This window comes from Hirundo rustica, chromosome 13 (assembly GCF_015227805.2).
Source record: "Hirundo rustica isolate bHirRus1 chromosome 13, bHirRus1.pri.v3, whole genome shotgun sequence".
In the NCBI taxonomy this organism is placed as follows: domain Eukaryota; kingdom Metazoa; phylum Chordata; class Aves; order Passeriformes; family Hirundinidae; genus Hirundo; species Hirundo rustica.
In genome coordinates, this window is record NC_053462.1 from 2837230 (window position 1) to 2858814 (window position 21585).

The 21585-nt window shown below is 45.2% G+C and overlaps 1 protein-coding gene across 10 annotated transcripts in view; it reads left to right on the forward strand.

The window, feature by feature from the left end:
- Positions 1–21585, forward strand: part of MYO9A (myosin IXA) — a 171260-nt gene that overhangs the window by 74839 nt on the left and 74836 nt on the right. For all 10 annotated transcript variants that reach the window (XM_040077720.2, XM_040077724.2, XM_040077722.2 and 7 more), the window contains 2 exons: positions 813–939; positions 8101–8190. In XM_040077720.2, the coding sequence (XP_039933654.1) occupies positions 813–939; positions 8101–8190 (217 nt within the window). The remainder of the gene's footprint in view (positions 1–812; positions 940–8100; positions 8191–21585) is intronic.

The window sequence follows — 21585 nt, forward strand, 5'->3', positions numbered from 1 at the left end:
GAGTCAGTATCCCTGTTTTGGAGATAAGGGAGGACTCGGAGAGGTGAGAATGTGTTGTCCAGACAAGCTGGTGGCATAGCTAGGAATCACATTTGTGTTTATTCATTTTTAGCTCCCAAAGGAGTGTAGAAATAGGGACAAGCAGGATTTATAGCTGAAGTCAGCCATGGCTCAGGAGCTGGGCTTGATGAACCTTGTGGATCCCTTCCAACTCAGGATATTCTTTGAGTGTCTGATTCTATTTTTTTTTTTTTTTTTTTTTTTTTTGGAGGGGAGATAACTTAAAAATGACCAAATTCCCTCCAAAACAGAAAAATTGGTTGAATAAATTTACTTGAAGTGTAGCACCTTTTCTTGTCTCAGTTGCTTAGATATTATAAAAGCATTTATGCTGTGTTGTACAGTCTTTTGTTCCTGGCTGGGACTAGATCCAAAAAGGTGACAAAAACACTTGTCCCGGGGCACTAAGAGGGATCACCTGCATGGCCATGCCCACTCTACCCCTTTATTTATGCAATTGTATGATAAATATTTAATCTGGATATCAAGATTACTGGAGGATTTCTATTTTTTTTCCAGCATGGGCGATAATTTTGTAAATGTGGGCTTGATGTGTTAAAGAATTTTCAGGGGAACTGTATGGATGCAAGTTTGGTACATAACTAAATGAAGATCTTTTTGACATGAGGCCAAGTGGATGCTTTGGATTGAAAATTAGAATGAGCTAAAGAGGGACATGGCCCTTGGGGGTGAAATTTGCTTCTTCATTCACTTTATGAAAAACCAAGTGAAGATGAATTCTCTCTGTTTAGGATTTTCTCTCTGCTGTCGGCGATCCTGCACCTGGGGAACATCCGGTACAAAAAGAAAACCTACCGGGATGACTCCATCGATATCTGCAACCCTGAAATACTTCCCGTCGTGTCGGAGCTGCTGGAGGTAAGGCTCTGCTTTCCCTCCAGAAACTTTCACACCAAACAAGCCACCTCTGATTTAGGAGACAAAACGTGCAATTTATTTCCAGTTTCACCAAAGAGTAAGTTCTTGTGTGTTTCCGTTCTTATGGGCTGTTCATGTTTGCCAGGGAAAAGGTACAGTAACTTTTTTAAAGAGGTTTTTCATGTGGGGTTTTTGCCCCTGCTCTTCAGCTTCAGGTTTCATTGACTGAAAATCCCATTTCTGTGATTACGTTTGAAAGCTACAAAGCAAACCTGCTGTCAACACAGCAGTGGCTTCAATTGCCAGCCATCGGCTGGTGCTCCTCAAATCTGTTCCGAAGTCTGTCTGAGGAACTCCAGCAGCTGTACGACCACAGCCGCATGTTTTGGTTCCATGCTGGCTGTAGGAGGTGCTGAGGTCCCTCACCGTGTTTTTTGTCTGTTATTACCTTCCAGATTCCACAAGAGTTGTGTTTGACATGCTGGAAGCCCAGCTCATCCCTGTAGTCCCTATTTATGGGCCTGTTACGGAGTTCTTTGGTGCATCTGTTGATTATCTGCTGTTTAGGACCTGGTACCCTGTCCTCTGTGAGCCGCTGCTGTGCTGGTGTCCCTTGGGAAGGGTTTGTAGGTCCCATCCCAGCTGGCCCAGGCCATGTCCAGCTCTGTAAATCAGTGCAAAAACATTAATTAAGTCCATAGGAGATCTGCTCTGTTGGCCTATGTAGGTTATGAAGCTGTGGTACATTTTTTTTATGAGAAGAGTCTTGAATGAGCCAACTTGTCCTGCTGGCCTTCAGCCTTCAAGAACTGAGCTCAAAAACCTTCTGACATGGATTGAGGTGGCCAGAAGCTCCCCTTGCTGTCTCACTTCGTTTGAAATGCTCTAAACCTCTTGCAACTGAAATGTCTTTCTTGCAGTTGATTATAGCAACATTTATCTTTACCATTTTGTACCCCTTGGATCATCTGGAAGGTGAAATTGTGCTGATTTTGTGGTAGAATCAGAAGGCAACTTGTCCTTTGGCGTACACATGGTGCTCTTCCCGTTCATTCCATTAAATAACTGTTGTGTTATCTCCCTACCTACAGAACTTGGCAATTGGCTCTCAGGGATTTTCACAGCACTTCATTAATGCTTTGAATTTAGGGAGGAGAAAGCTTCTGCAAAATACGGTCTGAGCAGCTGGATGCTCTTTGCATCTTGGCCTTGGAGATCGCAGAAGTAAACAGAAGGAAAATATAAGTGGGGAGGAGAATGTTGTTGATTTTACCCTGTTAAGTGTGGCCAAATCAGTTAAGTAATTGTTTTATAAAAAAGTTTTGAGTAAGGGAACAACTTAGAGATCTGAAAAAGTTCCAGGCTTTGGGTCTTTGCCTTTGCAAACAAGCCCTTTTGCAACATCTGCACGTGGGGAGGTCGCGGGGTGGTTTTTACACGTGATTATGTGAAATGAGGCATTGGCTGAGCTGTGTCAATCCAATGGTGCCTTAATGCCATGGGCTGGAACAGCACCCCCAGATAGTGTCAACAAGATGAAAAAATAAATAAGTATATTTATTTTTCACCAATTGAAAAAAAACCAAACCACTGGGATCTGATGTAGCTGAGCAAGTTGATATGTTTCTGTTCATCTTGGTAATTCTTTTTGCAAATTAAATTGCCATCTAGAACATAAAATGCATGTTAATTAGATTGGGACAATGCTTGCTGCACTGAGGTGGGATCTAGTGAAATGCATCACTGGGTTTGGGTAAGTGGTGTTGTTTGTCCCGTAAGTTGAATTTAGGTGGTAATTGATCCATGGAACTGGAAGTATTTGCTGCCTCCAAGTATAGATAGACTTTCAATAGACTCACTGAAATCAGCTGAAATAAAGCAAATAATCTCCTTTTCAAACTTGATTTCCCTTTACGAAATGCCACGTTTCTGTTTGCAGACCTCAACAGATGTTGCTGTTTATTCAGGCTTGACCCAAAGGAAGAACCAAAGGGTTCAAGCAGATGAAACATCATTACAGAGAGCAGCCACCACTCTTTATTCATTAGCTGGCTACTTAAAACTCCATTTTAAGTGCAATGAGTTCTACTCAGCCAGAGACCTAAAATGCTGGTTAAAACATTTGACACTTTGTATTTTGACTCATTTGGGTAATTATTTTTTTTACATTCTCTTTTTTTTGTGGTCACTGAACAGTTTTGCTTTTCCCATTGTTGCTAAAATTATGAGTGGGCTTGAAAAAGTTGTTCATCCCTCTCCAGATCATGGCATTGAACACTAATAACTGAAAAATCATCTCAGAACACAAGTCATATGAGTTGACAAAGAGTTGAACTTCCTTTCCTGTGGTCACCGGCTGTTTGGTGGGACCGTCCAGAGCACAGCAAAGGGATGGAAGAAACTGTGATCTGATACTTCCTTATCTTGGGGGAACTTTGGGGTTGATCTTTATACTCAAATGACTCATTGGATTTGTTCAGTCAAGGATTTGACACAGAAAAGAGAAGGAAAAAATCCAGCTGGAGCTGCGTTGGCCATCTCTGAGAGCAGCCAAGAGGGGCTGCAGAGGTGCTCCAGCATGGCTCCGACAGGGATGTAGCCTCCAAGGGCAGGAGGGGAATCACCAGCCTGGCTGAAATTAAGAACTTAGGCAAAATTAGGGTCTTCTTCCACTGCAGAGGCGAATCTGACCCAAATTCTTGTGAGCTGGTTGGTTTCTGTTGGAACCTCTAATGGTAACTGGGGGAATTTCTCTGCTGCACCAGTTAATGCAACACCACTGCACAACTATCCTCCCTCTGTGTAATGAGATTTGTGTCCCTATAAAATGAAGCTAATACAGAGATTTTTTGAAGGAATCTGGGAGGAGATGATGATCTGCAATGGATTTGCTTTTTCTTAGGTATCACCAACCCCATCCAATATGTTTTTGCTTTATTAAACCATCCAGAGCAGCATTTGTTGAAACTGCAATATAGGATTTTGGCCAGACTCTGCAGATTGTTGTTTCTTTTTCAGTAAAACCCCCGATTCAATTTTTTTTTTTTTTTTTTTTTCAGGAATAGACGTAGTGTGTGGATTATGTGATGCTTTTGGCAGGTTTTTCAGGGCCTTTGTTTAAACTCTGCTGAAATGCTGTGCTGGGGAGTGATGTCAAGGCTGCCTGATGGATCAAGCAGATGTGGAGTCCTGTGCAAGCACTGCAAATATTCCAGGGCCTGGGCGAAAATCATAGAGGGTTGTGTAAAACTGGGTAAACCTTTGTATTTCTGGGGAAAAAGCTTGGAAAAGCTCATTTGTGGGCTTATTAACAGAAATAATATATTAGAGATTATCTAGTTTCTGTCTTAAAAGAGACTTTCTGTTTTTCATTGGGTGTGCTTACTAAAATGGGAAATTACTTCCATGGATGCAGCACTGAAGGAGATAAATTCTGTCCTTGCTCAATGGAGCAGTTTTGTGTTCAGTTTTTAGGTTTAGGTAACCAGTGCAATACCTAACCTCAATGCAAAACAAGTTATCAAGTGGCCTAAATTAGTTTTGCCAGATCTCCCAAGTGCACATTTGTGTTTGGAGCTAAAGTTGGCCTCTCCAGAAGATTTATGTGCTAAAGTTCTTCTTCCACTGAAAAATGGCCTTCAGCTTCCCAGAGGGAGCCCACAGGCACTGGGGTTCCTCCTGTGATAAATGTCTTGGAAATTAATTGGGGAGGAGGTGAGGATTATGAAGCAGACAGTGCTTGCTTCCAGCTTTTTCTTCTGGATTTGTTTTCCGGGTGATGTTTTATAGAATCACAGAATGATTGAGGTTGGAAGGAACCTCCAAAGTTCATCTGGTCCATCATCCCTGTGATGAGTAGGGATATCATCATCGGATGCAAAATTTTGAGCCAGAATTAGTCAGAAAACTTCAGAGAATCACATAATATGCTGAGTTGGAAGGGATCCACAAATACCATTGAGTGTAACTCCAGACCCTTCACAGATGCAGGCCCTGCACCAACACTCCAACAATCCCACCCTGTGCCTGGGAGCGTTGTTCAAACGCTCCCAGAGCTGTGGCAGCCTAATGGGGCTGTGACCATTCCCTGGGGAGCCTGTTCAGTGCCCCACCACCCTCTGAGGGAAGAACCTTTTCCCAATATCCAGCCTAAAGCCTCCCTAACACAGCTCCAGCCATTCCCTCACATCCTTTCTAATTCTCTGGTTATCTGAAAGAAAGCCTGAGGAAAAGGTTCAGCTGTTTTCCAAGAAGAGCTGATAGAAATCTGAATTTATTTTATTTTCAGTTACTCCACACGAGGCATCTTTAGAGTGAGCGTTCAGCACTGTAATCCCTTCCTCAAATATGGAAGGAGAGACAAAACCTGATGTTTTCTTGCTGTCCAGCTGGAAAAGGTTCATTTTTGTTCAGCTGCTCTAGCATAATACCCCAGAATTGCTGGAGGAGCAGTCTCTGCCTGCCTTGGCTCCAGCCCAGCCTTTGCTGGCTCCCTGCTCCCGCCGTGCTCCACTGCCGTTCCTGGCTGTGGCGCTGCTGGTCACCACTCACTGGCTCATGGAGCTTGAGCCTCCAGCCCTCTCTGGGCCCACTTGTGGCAACGAAGTCTTAAATCTGCATTTTGTCCCTGTAATTAAGATCTAAACTCCTGTGGGCCATGGTTAAGCGGGAGAGCAGGCCGTGCCCTTTAGCACCAGGAAGCAAAAATCTATGAAATGTGACCCAAGAGTGAAACTCCTCCTAGGGCACAAAGTAAAGGAATAAGTGGTGTTCTCCTCTTTGCTGCTCTGCACTGATGGGTGTCCCTATTTTAGTGTTTCACACTTCCTGGGGGAGGAAGTGTAGGATGTGGGGAAGCTGCAAGTATCTCCACGTCCTTACTCATCGGCACGTGCTGAGTTTATCTTTAGAAAGCTCCAGTGGCTCCTCCCTGGCATCAGGAGTCAGCTACTTTCACGCTGTGACCTTGAATGCAGATCAGGATGATTTGGTTGCACCCGTGGTGTTCATCGGAGGCGGTGAAGGAATCGAGATCTAGCTCCACTGGGTGGTAATTGCAGGCACGGGCCTGGGGAGCTGCAGGGATTCCCATCCTCGCCAAGAGTGTTTTTGTACAATAAGATGATTTAATGGGCTCTCCCCAGGTCAGGAGATGAAGGATGCACATCCACAGGTTCCCTCCATCCAGAGAGCAGGGGGAGAAAGAGCCAGGGTGACCATGAGGTGGGGAGGGTGAGGGATGGCGTGCGTAGTTGTTTAAATTGCTTAAAATCCCTGTGTTTGCTGACAAATCTGGGACTTGGAAGTGTTTATGTTGTTGAGGAATATTTCTTTGGACTGTTTTGATTAGGAACCATCTGACACCCCTTTGCCTCGTTGCCTTGGATAATTAAAAAAAGCCAGCATGCTGGCTGTGGGTTTGCAGCATCCCTGAAGTGGGATAATGGATGGTGTGAAACTCACTTTTGTTCCAAGTTGTGCAGCTGAGGGAGAGCAGCCGATGGTCCCGCAATCAAGAGCTGCTGGAAAAGTGTCCGCAGAGCCGAAAATTACAAAATCACATATTTTGGTGAATGCAGAAGAGTGGAAACCAAATGTGAAATCTTGCTGTGGATCTCTGGATGAACCAGGAGATTTTTTTTTTCCCCTGCTTGATTTTGAAAGGTAAAATCGGATTGTAGGAGCTGGGGGCTCCTGACTAGTGCTGAGCACTAAAGAAATGAAGCTTGAAGTGTCATGTCCAGTGATAGAGACCTTGCTGGCAGGTTACTCATATACAGGTGAATTGATGTATTCTGATTTCCACAGGAGCAAGTTCTTGTTGCAGGAAAAATCAGTTTTATAAAAACTCCCCGAATTTTAGCAGGGAGCCTCCCATGATAGTAGTTTGGCAGAAGGAGATTTTTGTACAGAACAGCATCAATACTGCTACAGTTTGTGAGATTCCTGACCTTCCACTGTCTTGTTTGCATTTCCTCTTCATACTAATTCCTGGATTCCCTTAAATCAAAGTACATACATAGAATTGTTTTGGTTGGAAAAGACCTCTAAGATTGTTGAGTCCAATTGTTAGACTTCTACATTTCCCTTTTTTTGTGTCAAATCATAAGTGGTTTCCCTGTGATAAAAATATGGCCTTGGATGGAATGTGGATTTTGAACAATCATAGAGATGTCCAGAGGAGGTCTGGTGCCTGCATGGAGTCCTTCAGGTAGGCTAAGCAGTTTGTAGAGGCTTCAGTGCAGCTTCTCTGTATCAGTCCACATCCATTAATTCTGGGCTCCAAGATTTTCACCCACACTGACGATGTCTTTTTTGACTTGGAAATTTAGTGAAGGTCAGTCAATGACTCAAAGTCTTTAGGTCTAACTGATGTATTCTGGGAGAGAGGACACCTTCTGAATTCCTCAAAATAAGAGGGTCTTGAAACTGATTGGGAAAATTGGGATTTTCCCCTGCAGCTGCAGGTACTGCTTAATTTGTCAGCAGTTTTCCTCTTTGCTGAAGTATCTGTGTTTACACAACTGAGTTTTGTTCTGCAAACCTGTGAGGGCTGATTAGAGACTGTCACCTTGCCAGGAAGTGGGGCTTTAGGGAGTAAACATCCAGTGCCAATAGCAGAGTAAATATCAGGTGCTTTTCCAAGGGTTTCTTCCTCCTTCTGACTCCTCCCCACCCTTAAAAGCATGAAAAAACCCTCCTTCAGTTGTATATCTCTGCAACTGATGACACTGCTTGGCTTCTTCTAGAGTAATTTGTGTGATTTCATCTTGACAACACTAGAAAGTTGACTTATTTTGCCAAGAGAAAGTGTGGGAGGGAGGAGCCGCAGTGGAAATAAGGAAAGCAATGGGAAATTGTTACAACTGGCATGCCTGAATGCAGAAAATCAGGTTCCTTTGAATACCCTGGTGTTGGGTTTCTGAGACTGGATTTATGTGCTGAGTTGGCTCCTCCCACTGGCATGTTTTTACTCATTGAACTTAACTCTGCAAGGGCTGCTGAAAGTGGTATAATTTTTTTTAAATTAAATTTTGAAATTTAAATATGTTTACACTGATTTTTTTTTTTTTAAGCTCAAATGTTAGCATTTTTTTAACTGGATTTGAAATAAAAAAAAGATCACTGGAGTAATCATTAACATCTGTACTTTTGTTTTAGGTGAAAGAAGAGATGCTGTTTGAGGCCCTGGTGACCAGAAAGACGGTGACAGTGGGAGAGAAGCTGATCTTACCATACAAACTGGCAGAGGTCAGTACATGATGTTTGTTATTAAAAGGCAGCTCTTGGAATGGTTTTCAATACTTTGAGATGCACACTCGGAGTTTCTTTCAGTTTTTACTTATTTATGTCAAACTAATATAGAAGCTAATGGGTGTCATAAACTAGGAAATGATTGACTTTTCTTCTATTCCATTCCTGGAAGGCAGGTTTGTGCTTTATTCTGATGCCTTGTAAATGCTTTAATGCCTTGTGGGTGTGTCCAAAGCAGAGCTGTGCATTGCTGAGTGTGTGTATGGGTGCAGGTGTCCATTTCCAGACATCATTCCTTAAGCTGGAGCACTGTTTCCACAGCAGAGTGCTGACCCAAGACTCCAGGAAGTTTTTGCTGCCTTCTTGAGTGCCTGTGTTAGTGGTGGTTCTTTTGTGGCAGGAGCTGCAGATCTCCATGGGAGATTCTCAATAGCTTTTCCTCAGACCCTTCACAACCTGGGCCCTTGTGTGATGCTTTGGAGCAGCCACGCTCCATCAGCTTCTCTCAGACTCCAGTGTAATTATATGGGATGTAAATGGGATTTGCAGGAATTCTGAATTCTGTTCTGTGGCTGGTAAAGAGAAACTAGTTTTTTCCTCTTATATTCTTCAAAATACATAAGTTCTGTTCCCCTGAACTACTTGTTTTGTCTATTTCTGCCTCTGATCTTTTTGTATCCCCCAGATTAGGAACACTGAGTATCACACCACACGTGGTCTCTCCATTGCCTCTTGTTGTAGGGTTGTATGAGAATTTACAGCACCTTAAATAGCATCTCAAGAGCAGCCTGTTGTGTCACAAATAAGTAAACACATCATGCTGTCACTGGGGTCGGCTGGAGATATTTTGATTTTTTTTTCCCAGGGGAACAAAAAAAGGTATCTTTTCTCCTACTTTGAGGGTGTGTTTAAACTCAGTAACTGCCACTGAGCTTTAATCTTTAGAAGTGAAGTGTTGCCTGTGTGCAAAGATGAAACGTACCCTAACAAAGGGCGCACAAGGGCTCTCACTGGGTTTGTGGTGGACATTTAAGCAATGTGGTGTTTCTACTTTTTTTTTTTCCTTCATCTTGGGCACAGACATTAAAAAAATGGCTAGAATAGTTTAAAATTGAACTATAACTACCCTTCTGCTGGAGGGTCCTTAGAATAATGGTATCATAAAGTGGGCTGGGTTGGAAGGGACCTTAAAGATGATCTTGTCCCAAGCTCTGCCATGGGCTGGGACATCTGCCACTGAACCAGGGTGCTCCAAGCCCCATCCAGCCTGGCCTGGAACACCTCCAGGGCTGGGGCAGCCACAGCTTACTTGATCAACCTGTGCCAGGGCCTCCCCACCCTCACAGGGAATAATTCCTTCCCAATATCCCATCTAATCCTACTCTCTGTCAGTTTAAAGCCATTCCCTCTTGTCCTGTCCCTCCAGGCCCTTGTCCAAGTCCCTCTCCAGCTCTCCTGGAGCCCAGTTAGGCACTGCAGCCTTCTCTTCTCCAGGCTGAACAATCTCAGTTCTCTCAGCCTTTTGTCACAGCGGAGCTGCTTCATTCCGATCACCCTGGTGCCGCCTCTGGACTCTCTCCAGCAGCTCCACATCTTTCCTGTGCTGGGCTCCAGGGCTGGGGCAGCTCTGCAGGTGGGGTCTCACCTGAGCATGGGCAACATCCCCTCCCTTGACCTGCTGCCCAACATCTGTAGTGTATTGACACAGCTGGAAACAGTCTTGATGCTGTTTCTGTTGACTTGGAAGACACCTCTTTAGAGCTAGAGTGGCTCAGCATGAGTTTCTCAAGCGCTTTCCCAAATGTTGTTGGTGATAAGGCTGCTCCCAGATCTCAAGAGTTCCCTGAGAAAGGTTTATCACCAATATCAGTAGAAGAAAGGAAAGATCAGGGTGTGGTGACTGTGGGGAAAGACAAAGGAGCCAAGGCTCCTTTGGGAATGGTTGATGTGATCTCCTTGACAAAATCATTTTGGAAGAAGCTGTGAATTGTGTTAGGATGAGCACCTCCTGTGCTTTTGTTCACCTCCTTACATCACCAGCATCCTGACCACCAAATTTTATCCAGCAGTGACCTCGCTCTGGGAGCAGGTTCACTGCTGATAGAGCAGAATTTGAGATGCTCCAGCTTGAACCTCCCCATGGTAAGAGGCCTTCTCCTGGTCTTCCTCTGGCTCAGGGAGTAGGATTGACTGAAATTCAGATCTGTCTGAATCAGGAAGGAAGAGTGGGATTCATTTGACATTTTGGGACTTCACAAAGAGGTTTGATAATCCCCACTCATGACTCACTGGACTCTTGGGAATCAACGGGCCGGTTGATTACTGTGTATTTAACAAAGGAGCATTATAGTGGGCCCCAATGGACAGTCATTGAGGGGTGGAGGATTTGCAGGCATGGGTCTCCCACCATGACCTCTGTAGCTCATGGGCAGCTGCCTTTCCTGATGGATACAGCAGTTATTTTATTCTTCAGATGCCTGTGGGATTTTTCATAGCTTGGTACACTGAAAGTTTCAGTGGAGTTTGTCTGGAAAAGACTCTGCACCACAGGCTCTCAAAAAAAGCATTGCATGATATCACTTTGGCACGTCCGTGCTTCTTTACACCTTCAAGAAGAGCAGGTTGGATCTACCAGTCTTCAGGTTGCAAAAGAGGTCATAGATGCTGCATCCTTGGAAATGTCCAAGGCCAGGTTGGATGGGCCTTGCTCATGGTAGGGGATGGATCAAGACAAGCTTTAAGGTCCCCTCCTGCCCAAACCGTCTGGGATTCCACGTAAAAAGCTTGACATTTAAGTTTGGGATGGTTTTTGAGCTTTAATGAGGTTCCCATGTGCATCTGCTCCATTCTGGAATGTTTCACTTTCTGTGGAAGTGGCTGACACAGGGGCTGACATTTGCCAATCCCTTTCATCAGTGCTGGAATATGTGGAGATGACAACTCTGCTTAGAAATGCTTTTCGTAGAAAGTTAGTGTGATCATTCCATAATCCCAGCCTGGCTCCTGAGAGATTTGTGCCCTCAGGGTCCTGCTGTGAATGGGCAGAGTTGGCCTGAAAGGATCCTTCCCTTTGGTATTTTGGAGGTTTCAGAGCTGAGACTGGAGTTTTATTCTCCAAGCCAAACCTTTTCTCTTCCTCTTTCCCGAGCTGCAGCCCCAGAGTGCATGGAGAGACCGCCTTTGTTAGATTTGCAGTGATGTCACATTCCTGGCTGTCTGCGCACTCCTGCCTTCTTCTTGTGCACTGATTGGAAACACAGTCCTGTGGTTTGGGGCTTTTTAAAAAAAAAAAAGTGGTTTGAACACTTGGCAGGTCGTTTGAAACATTCTCTTTCAGTTATGAATTGATACCAGACTGGCTTTTCCTGGTTCTGTTCATCTTTGCAGTAATTTGGGTAAAACTGCATCTTTTATTCTGGCATGTTTTGTGTAGAAGGTACTGCAAAGTGGGGACAACTTGTGGATAGACATCATGGAATCACGTATGGGTTTGAGTTAGGAGGGACCTTAAAGCTCAAATTCCACCCCTGCCATGGGCAGCAACACCCTCCACTATCCCGGGTTGCTCCAAGCACTGTCCAGTGTGGCCTGGCACACTTCCAGGAATGGGACAGCCACAGCTGCTCTGTGCAATCTGTGCCAGGACCTCATCACCCTCACAGGGAGAAATTCCTTCCCAATATCCCATCTAACCCTGCCCTTTTCAGTTTGGAGCCATCTCCCCTTGTCCTGTTACTACAGGCCCTTGTAAAAACTCAGTCTGGAGCCTTCTTGTAGAGCCCCTTCAGGCACTGGGATCTAGTCCTTGGATCCTCCAAGATCATCTAGCAGAATAATTATATGTGGGCAAGAATCGAAAAGTCTTTATTAAAAGAAACAAAGAGTTGATAAAGTCATTATTTCTGCCTGACTTTAAAATGGCACATTATTCCTGAGGGCAAAGCCCAACTCAGCTCCTGGGGCAAAGCCAGAAAGAAGAAATCCTAAGAGAGGAAGTACAATATGAATAAACAGAGAGGGGGGGGTTGCCAGTTGCAGCTTCCCCTGGCCTGGTGGGAGGTGTCCCTTCCCGTAGCAGGGGGTGGAATGGGATGAGCTTTAAGATCCCTCCCAGCTCAAACAGTCTGTGAGTCTTTGATCTAGATCAGGTAGCAGCTTAAATGTAACACTGAAGTCCAGTGTGGAGGTAGGATTCCAGCAATTAAAATCGGTGCCTCCTGTGTGCCAGCAGTTGCTGGTGCTGTCGTCTTCAGAAGATTTCATTTTAGTTTATTTTATCCAGGGGCGTTCAAGGTGTGTGGTGGCAGGACCTGCTCGAGCAGAGCCGTAGGTGGGAGCAAATAAATAGCTGTGAGCCAAACTCCAGGGTGGGATTCTTGGTGTGTAGTCAGTGTCTGTCCTTGGAATGTTACAGGAATTATGGGATGAGCATGTAGTTTTTCAGGAAGACCCTACAAAGCATAACGTGCCATCAGCTTTTCTCATTGTTCAGTAACTCATGGTTTATTGTTTAGAGGTTGTGTCCTACCATGGTATTAACGTTCGAGTACATCCCCATGTCACTGAAGCTACAGCTCTTTCTGAAATTAAGGAGAGGGCATCCAAGAGGAGATCTGGTTTTGCAGGGAAAAATCAAGACTACTTTGTTTTGCCTCTCAGGGCTGTGGCACCGAGGCAAACATGGGCTTGATTTGAGACCCTGCAGGGGAGCTGCCGTCCTCTCTGGCTGCACCTCCAGCACCTCTGGCAATCAGTGACACCACATTCATAAATAATGCTTAGGTTCATCTCTGGCAGCTGCCTCTTATCTGCTGAGCCACACTGGCTCATCTGTCATGGAGCTGCCTCCTGGAACCATCCATTTTTCCTTTTATGGCACTGGATGTTGTTTTAATGCAGTGTTTGGAACGACCACGCAGTTTGGGTGAGCACAAAGGTTTAGAAGCTTTAGGCCATAGATAAACTTAGGGAAAAGGCTACACAGATGTGAAAGGCTGCACTTGTGTGCTCAGGCTGTTGTCCAAAACAGCTGCCAAAGACTTTATCAGGAGCAAGGTGGTGCATTAATGGAGCCGACAGCACTTCATAGGTTTCCAGAGATACCTCAGTGCAGTGTTTGGAGCAGCAAGTTGGAGAATCCCACTTTGTTTAGCAATGGGAAGGACCTTGGAAAGGGCTATGGGAGCAATAGAGCCATCAGTGGCAGTAGTGGTGATTGGACTATTTTGATTCAGATCTGTCTTGAGCATTGGGTGTCTGCAGCCACAGCCATCTTCTCCTTGATAAGGTAAAATACAGCAGGCACATAGCTAAAAACAGGAGAGATGGGATTTTAATGGCAGCAAAGTAACGTGCTGTGGGTTGCTATTGTCCTTCCCAAAATGCCCATCAACTCCAGACTCTGGGCTTTTTTTTTTTTTTTCATGTATTATTATGTGCATTTTTACAGTTATACTGAGATAGGAAAGTTTCACAGGCCACAATTCAGGTATTCAAAAGACAAAAAAAAAAAAAGGTGTGCTAAACATCAAGTGAATTGGCTGATGTTTGGTAGGAAACATGCAGGAGCAGAACACTTCAGTCACATCTTTGTGGAGGACTTGGGGGTTGTTAAAAATCTTTGTCTTGATCCTGTTTGCAATCTGAGTATCATCTTAATCCATGCGAGGAACTGCCCTCCTGGGCCACATCTGTCTTCCTGCTTCTATCTGAATAATCCAAGGAATTCAGGTTTTTTCCATCTCTGCTCGCTGCAGTTCTCCAAGACCATTAGAATGGGCTTTGACTCATCCACTCATTTAACTCTCTCAAATCCATCTTGGTTGGTGGTTCCATCCCCTTCCCATCGTGCTGGAGAAGAGCTGAGCTCCACAAGCATCCCTGCCTGGTTTCCACCCCATCTGTTCTGTTTATCAGGCTGGTGTCCAGCACCTGCTTGTCTGTTTTGCACCAGTCTCTGCATTTTTTTCCCTGTTCTTCATCTGATGAGAAAAAAATCATTATCAAAGTAAATACATCTGTTAGTGAGCTCTGTTTTACATTCCTCCAGGAAAAAAAAAAAAAAAAAAAAGATGTTTTCAATTCATTAAGTTCATTTCACCAATATGGTTGGTGTTTCTTAAGAAAGTGACTTTGCTAATAGACATTATTTTAACAGATCTTTATAATTTTAAGCTGTTTGTGATTAAGGACATTTTACCCTTAGGGTTAGAAAATGAATTAATTCACACTTTTAGGAGAAATCTGATGTGAAATTGTACAACAGAAGGGAAATAAAAGATGTGAGACAACTTCTTGGTCAACAACTGACCTGTTTCTTGCCTTCCTTTAATTCTAGAGAACTGTTGGGAGCTGGTTGTTTGCTGGGTGTCACTATAAGTGTTCCCTGCATTTAACTGAACGTGTGTTCAGAATTGTAAGTGGAAAATGGGTGTCTGAAAACTTAGAGGAACAGAGTTGTACCTCCAGCAAGGCAGTGGAAGCAGACGTTGGGCCAGCAGCCCCGAACTTCCCCATAACCTGGGCAGCAGGGAGAGAGGGGATTCTTCCTCTCTGCCCTGCTCTCCTGAGACCTCACCTGCAGAGCCATGAGGTCCCAGTATCAGAGCTGGAGAGGGACTGGGGACAAGGGGTGGAGGGACAGGACAAGGGGGGATGGCTTTCTACTGCCAAAGAGCAGGGTTAGATGGGGTATTGGGAAGGAATTCCTCCTTGTGAGGGTGGGCAGCCTGGGCACAGGGTGCCCAAAGCAGCTGTGGCTGCCCCTGGATCCCTGGCAGTATCCATGGCCACATTTTATGGGGCTTGGAGCAACCTGGTATAGTGGAAGGTGTCCCTGCCCATGGCAGGGAGTGGAACTGGATGACCTTGAAGGTCCCTTCCAAGCCAAACCTGTCTGGCGTTCCATGGTCATGTCTTTGTTCAAATGACCAGATGCTCTTTAGCAGCTCCATGCTGCTGTTATGTGGCCATGGAAGGTCACCATGGAACTGTTCTGTGATTGTGTCCAGAGCACCCAAATTACAATTAAATCTGTGAAATGCTATTTATTCTTCACAAATAGGTGCAGCTGTAATTCCATGTGAAATCAGCTCATGATTACTTAGAAAAGGAGTGATGCAATTCAGGTCAGATTTACAAACCGAAATATTCAGGCTCCTGACAATCTGCAATGTGCAGGATTAGGCAGGGGGTGACAAATGCTGAACCTTGTGTTTTGTGTGACAGCAAAGCAGGAGAGGAAAGTCCAGGTCCTCTGGAAGCATTTGCTGAGGACTCCACAGCTTTGCTTTCATTGTGCTTTCATCTCTCATGTTCATTGTCTCTGGGTCTGTGCTGGCTCAGCAGAGCCAGAGAGACTTCTCAGAGTGGGAGGAGAGTTGGATTTGTGTCCTTTGGGAGAAGGAGCGAGGAGAGAACTTTCGCCCAGGAGTGGTGGGCGAGGCTCATCTTTCTCTTCTGGTACCACAAAATCATAAGATTTTATTTTTTCATGTCACTTTACCTGGTCCTTCTTCACCTGGGATGAATTTTTGCCAGAGAATACAAGACAGTTGGAATGACCATCACAGAATGGCTATTTGGGATGATAAACTCTGCTGTGTTAGGGACTTTAAATCAGGGAGAACATCTCATTTTCAGCACAAACACTTAATTTTCAGCCCAGTAACAGTTAATTGACAGAGACACAAGGCAGAGAAACCTTGTGGAGGGAACTGTAATGAGTCGAAAAAGTATTTCATTACATCAAAGAACTGAGTGATGTTTTATTCTCTATATCTTTGTAGCAGAACTGGCTGATGGCTTTCTCAGCCCACTATAAGGGAGAAGAAATGGAGTTCCAGGGCTAATGGCAGAACATTACCTAAGATATTAAAAAAAAAACAACTAAGGAAAAGATCATAGCGGCAATTAATCACGAGCCTGAAAATATTCAAGCAGAAGAAGTGGGAAGGAGACAAAGTAATTAATAGCATGAAGAAATGAAAATTCTCAGTCCTGAGGTACGAGGACAGGGACACTTAATGGAATAGAGAGCAGCAGAACTGCTGGAAGCACCTACTTATCCCCAAACCCATTAGCTGGGGAGACTCGTTGTCACCACAGGTTATTAACATGAGGAGCGCAGCAGGAGCCCTTTGAAGAGGTGCTATGTTGATGAGTGGATTCAGAATTCACAGAAAAATATTAATGGAATAAAACTGAAACCCCACAAAGCTTTTAAGAGCCAAGCAAGTGTCTCTGCTTCACCTCTGGATGAGGGTGACGTGGGAGGGTAGCACTTCAAAATAAACCTATTTGTGGGATGAGGTTTCTCACTCTTCCATTGGAAATACACATCCTTGTGCAAAAGCTGCTGCAGTCACTCTTCAGCTCTGTGCCACCAAGGAAATTCCTGTGTGTTAACTGTGTTCCCGCTATTTATTTGGCACTGGTATCTGGGAAAACAAGGAAGGAAGACACTGGGACTCCAAGATGCCTGAATGAAGTCCAAGATCAGGACTTTAGGAGGGGAAATGCTGACTTGTCATGGATTGCTCTGCCTATAGCCCACTCCAGCTGCCCTTTCAAATCAAATCCATTCTCAGCTCTTTAAAGGATTCTTTTAATTACATCTGATTACTCAAAAGATGCTTTCATGTCACCGAGTTCTTTCAGTTACTTAAATTTCTACTAAAATCATGTGAAAACTTTTCAAGGAATGCAGACAAGGCGTTCCTGTATTAGTTAGCCAGCTCTTCCCACAAGGGATGTCGTTTTGGTACAGTTGCTTGGAGTATGGGATTTTCATGCGTAATCCCAATCTGAATAAATTCAGGTTGATTTTTTTCCTTAGCCCAGGGCTGTTGGTCAGTGGCTGAAGGAGGAAGAGGTTGTAGAAGTTCCGTGGCTGGATGGGGTCTGTTGCACAAACTTTGCCTCTACAGCGGTAACAGCTGAGGTGTGATGAGAAATAACTTCTCTTTGGGAAACCTTGCCAAAAAAGCAGCGGTAAAAATAAGATGGGATGATGACTGGCAGAACAAGTTTGTCTGCACTCACCCTCTGCTTGGGAGGGTCCAATCTAAAGGCAGGATTTGGCTTTTGAAGGCTCGAGGATTTTGGTGATCAATTGGACTCTCAATTGGACTCCTTGGTGAGGATCCTGGTGCATTGTGCCTGTAAATGCTGAGTAAATTTCCCTAAATGTGGCCTCCTCAGATCACAGAGCTTCTTCTCGTGCCACAAAGTAATTTATTAATTGGTTTTTTTACTGGTTTCACTGTGAAAACATGGATGGAATGGGAGTTCAGTTTGTGCCATTGACAGAACAGACTCTGGATGCACCAAGGTGGAGGAGAACACATTTTGTAATTAGTGGACTCTTCAAACTTGGCTGCCTGGTGGCTCTGTTCTCCTGTATCTCTGTGGTGGGCTCTGTTCTCCTGTATCTCTATGTGAGCACCTTTCCCTAAGAGATGTTCCATGTGTCTCCTTTCATCATCTTCTCCACAGGAGAAGCAAGAACTGCGGCCTTGTTTTCTGGAAGGGTTTAATTTCAGGAAGAGAGAGTGGGTTTTTTTCCTTTTGGTTTTGATTTGTTAGAGATGACACTTTCTAACCACAGTGCCCAAATCCAAAGGCTCTGAGTGAAATCTTTTTAGGAAGATGATGCTCATAACCCTCATAACCACCTGGCTCTGCACTCAGGACTCAGAGAATCTCTAACAAGATTTGTGTTGGTTTCCTTTGCTCCTGGCTGTACTTGGGGGCTGTTTCTGAAAAGCGTAACCACAGCATGTTCCAGTCATCAGTTGCAAAGTGACGATATCAGAGACAAGACTTGCAATCATCTCTAAAAATAAACAGCAGGCAGGCTCTGGCCTGGGATGGGGATGGGAATGGGAGAGGTGGGTCTCTCCTCTGTCCTTTCCCAAACCTGCCTGCCACCAGCAGGGACACAATAGCTCGATCTTCAACACACAGAAGGTGTTCTTTTTGTTCTTATTTGAACTTTTCCACTTCATTTTCCACGTTTGCATCCATCTAATGACAGAAAGGATGAGTAAGGAGAGGGCAGTTGCAGAACACTGATGCTTTCTGTGTTACTCCTCAGAAATCACAGGAGTTCACAGAAGCACATGACCCATTTCAGTGGGAATGTGTGTGAGGTAGTGTGAGGATCACCGAATCGCAGGATGGTGTGTGTTGAAAGGAACTTTAAGGATCGTCTGATTTCACCCCCTGCCATGGGCAGGGACACCTTCCACTCAGCCAGGTTGCTCCAAGCACTGTCCAGCCTGGCTTTGGACACTGCCAGGGATGGAGCTTGGAGCTTCTCTGGGCAACCTGTGCTGGGGCCTGCCCACCCTCCCAGGGAACAGTTCCTTCCCAATATCTCATCTATCCCTGCCCTCTGGCAGTGGAAGCCATTCCCTGTGTCCTGTCCCTTCCTCCCCTGTCCCCAGTCCCTCTCCAGCTCTCCTGGAGCCCCTTCAGGCCCTGCCAGGGGCTCTGAGCTCTCCCTGGAGCTTCTCCTCTCCAGGTGAGCACCCCCAGCTCTCCCGGCCTGGCCCCAGAGCAGAGGGGCTCCAGAACTCAGAGCATCTCCACGGCCTCCTCTGGACTCTTTCTAGCAGTTCCACATCCTTCTGCTGTTGTCTCCAGCACTGGAAGCAGCTCTGCAGGTGGGGTCTCACCTGAGCAGAGCCAGAGGGACAGAATCCCCCTTTCCTGCTGCCCACACTGGGGAATCAGCCCCCAGGGCATGGGAGAGTTCGGGGCTCCCAGAACACACAGACAGCTCACATTGGAGCTTTTCATGCCCCAGAATTGATCTAGCGCTATGTTCAGCCCACTGAGCGAGTCCCGAGTCGCCCGTGTGTGTGTGAGGAATGGTGGTTTCCCGCTGTTCCGCTCCCTTCCCTGCTGTGACCCAACGTGTCTGGTTTCCGTCCGCATCCGTCTCCTGCATCTGGGATGAACCGAGCAGCCTTTGGGGTTCCCCCTTGGGCATGGGCTGAGACAAGCAGGATTAGGGGTTGTTTTAAAACAGAGGCTTAACACCCAGAGGAAAGTACTTTTGCAGGATATCAGACTCGAGCTTAATCCCTGACTTGGCATCCAGGAGTGTTATATCATGCTCGGGCGGGAGGAGTATGATGTCATTTTCCACACTCATATTTTATCTGAACATCTTATTAAAACCCTGTCATTCTCCTGGGTCATTTTCCTAAGAGAACTCAGATCATCAATGCTCCACTCTGGCTTTAGCCTGCAAGGAAGGTTTTAAAATGATCTTTATGTACAATTAAGGAGGAGAAAAATAATCTTAAAAGCATCATTGAAAGAAAAGGAGTGAAAAATGCAATTTTTTCGTTTTTGATTACAACAAAAAAAAGAGGAAAAGTTGGCTTAAAAGTAGTTTGAACATTCCTGTAAAGGTTCATTTTTATGCTTTAATTCTGTAAATGTACCTGCAAAGGAAATACTTTAAAATACAACAACAAAGCACCGAAGCCTTGCGCTATCTCTGGCTCCCGCCCTCCCGGCTGGCTGCCACATCCTGGCAGAAACTTTTCACTAGCACCCTGGAGATGGGAGGCAGCAGGTTGTCCTGCCAATGTATTTTATCCAAGAGATGCAAGTGTCAGTGATGTTTTCCAGAACTTATGGGTGGATTTTCCAATGAGAAAAAATAGCCTGTAATGTCATTACCATACAATGCTGAGTCGTGCCCCAACGTAACGCTCAAACACAAATGCACTTCAGGATATTTGTTACTAAAGCGAGTGTAAAGTTCTCACATTCGGAGAGGGGGTTTAGATACTAGTTTCAAATTTTTTGTTGCACCTTTTTTCTAATTTTTCCTGTGCTCTCCCTCCTCTTGTACCAGTTTCTCAGTACCTTACACAAGCACCTTGGGCCAATTGATACCTTCACAATCACCTTCCTTGGACAAAGGTCCTTCACTGACCTGCCAGTCTGTATTAGTCACAGGCATTTTAAGGGGATTTCCCAAACCATACTAACATCCTTCCCAAAACTCCCAATGGGACAAGTCAAGAAGTTTATCCAGAGAGACAATTTTCCAATGTCAGCATATCAGCAGATTGACAAGGAAGTCCTTCAAAGCTATTTGCTTACTTGCAACTCTAGGAAATGATAAACTGCTAGTAATTAATTATTTTAAAAAAATAATTACTTCTAAAAAATAATTTCAAATATTTTAATATCACACTGTTCTCATCCTGGATTAGTGTGTTCATCCTGCTGGCCACGGATGGAGTAGGACACACGGTATGGGGGTGATTCTTGCCCTCTACTCTGCGCTCATGAAAGCCCACTTGCAGAGCTGCCTCCAGCTTTGGGATCCCAACATCAGCAGGATGTGGAACTGCTAGAAAGAGTCCAGAGGAGGCCTTGGAGATGCTTCAAAGGCTGGAGCCCCTCTGCTCCTGAGCCAGGCTGGGAGAGCTGGGGGTGCTCACCTGGAGAAGAGAAGGCTCCAGGGAGAGCTCAGAGCCCCTGGCAGGGCCTGAGGGGCTCCAGGAGAGCTGGAGAGGGACTGGGACAAGGGATGGAGGGACAGGACACAGGGAACGGCTTCCACTGCCAGAGACAGGGTTAGATGGGATATTGGGAAGGAATTGTTCCCTGTGAGGGTGGTGAGGCCCTGGCACAGGGTGCCCAGAGCAGCTGTGGCTGCCCCTGGATCCCTGGCAGTGCCCAAGGCCAGGCTGGACAGTGCTTGGAGCACCCTGGCTTAGCAGGAGGTGTCCCTGCCCATGGCAAGGGGTGAACTGGATGATCCTTAAGGTTTTTTCCAACTCAGATCATTCTGGGATTCTATAAACAAGGCAGCAAAACCTGCATTTGGACCAGAAGAGGGATTTAGTCCTTGTCTGATTCCAGCAACTGAGAGTTTTCTGTCTGTTTCCTATACACCCAGTTTCATTGACAAGCTGTAGATGCTCCAGTAGGTTTTGTGTGTGGTGCTGCTCTCCTTCCTCACCATCCTCCTCGCTTTCTGCTCTTTCCTTAATTTAGTTCTCACAGCTATGTCTCTCCCTCCTTCGTCACTACTCCGTCTCGGCACAGGAATGTCAGACCCAGCAAACCATCCTCAGCAGTTCTCTCCCTACAACCACAAACCCAAGCTGCAGCCACTTTCCCTGTGGGGTTTTTTTCAGCCTTCATGTAGCAGTAACAGGGTCAGGGATAAAAACTGGATTTTTATAGTATTTTAGTACATCTGGTCGCTACTCCTCTGACACGAGCACTGTGAGTAGTATCTGGCACCCCTAAGCACTGTTCAAATTCAAGTGTTTTCAGTTTGCTTTTTTAAATCTCTTGATTAGTGATTGCTGTAGATTGTCATCTCTGAGATGCCCACGTGGGCTGTTTTCAATT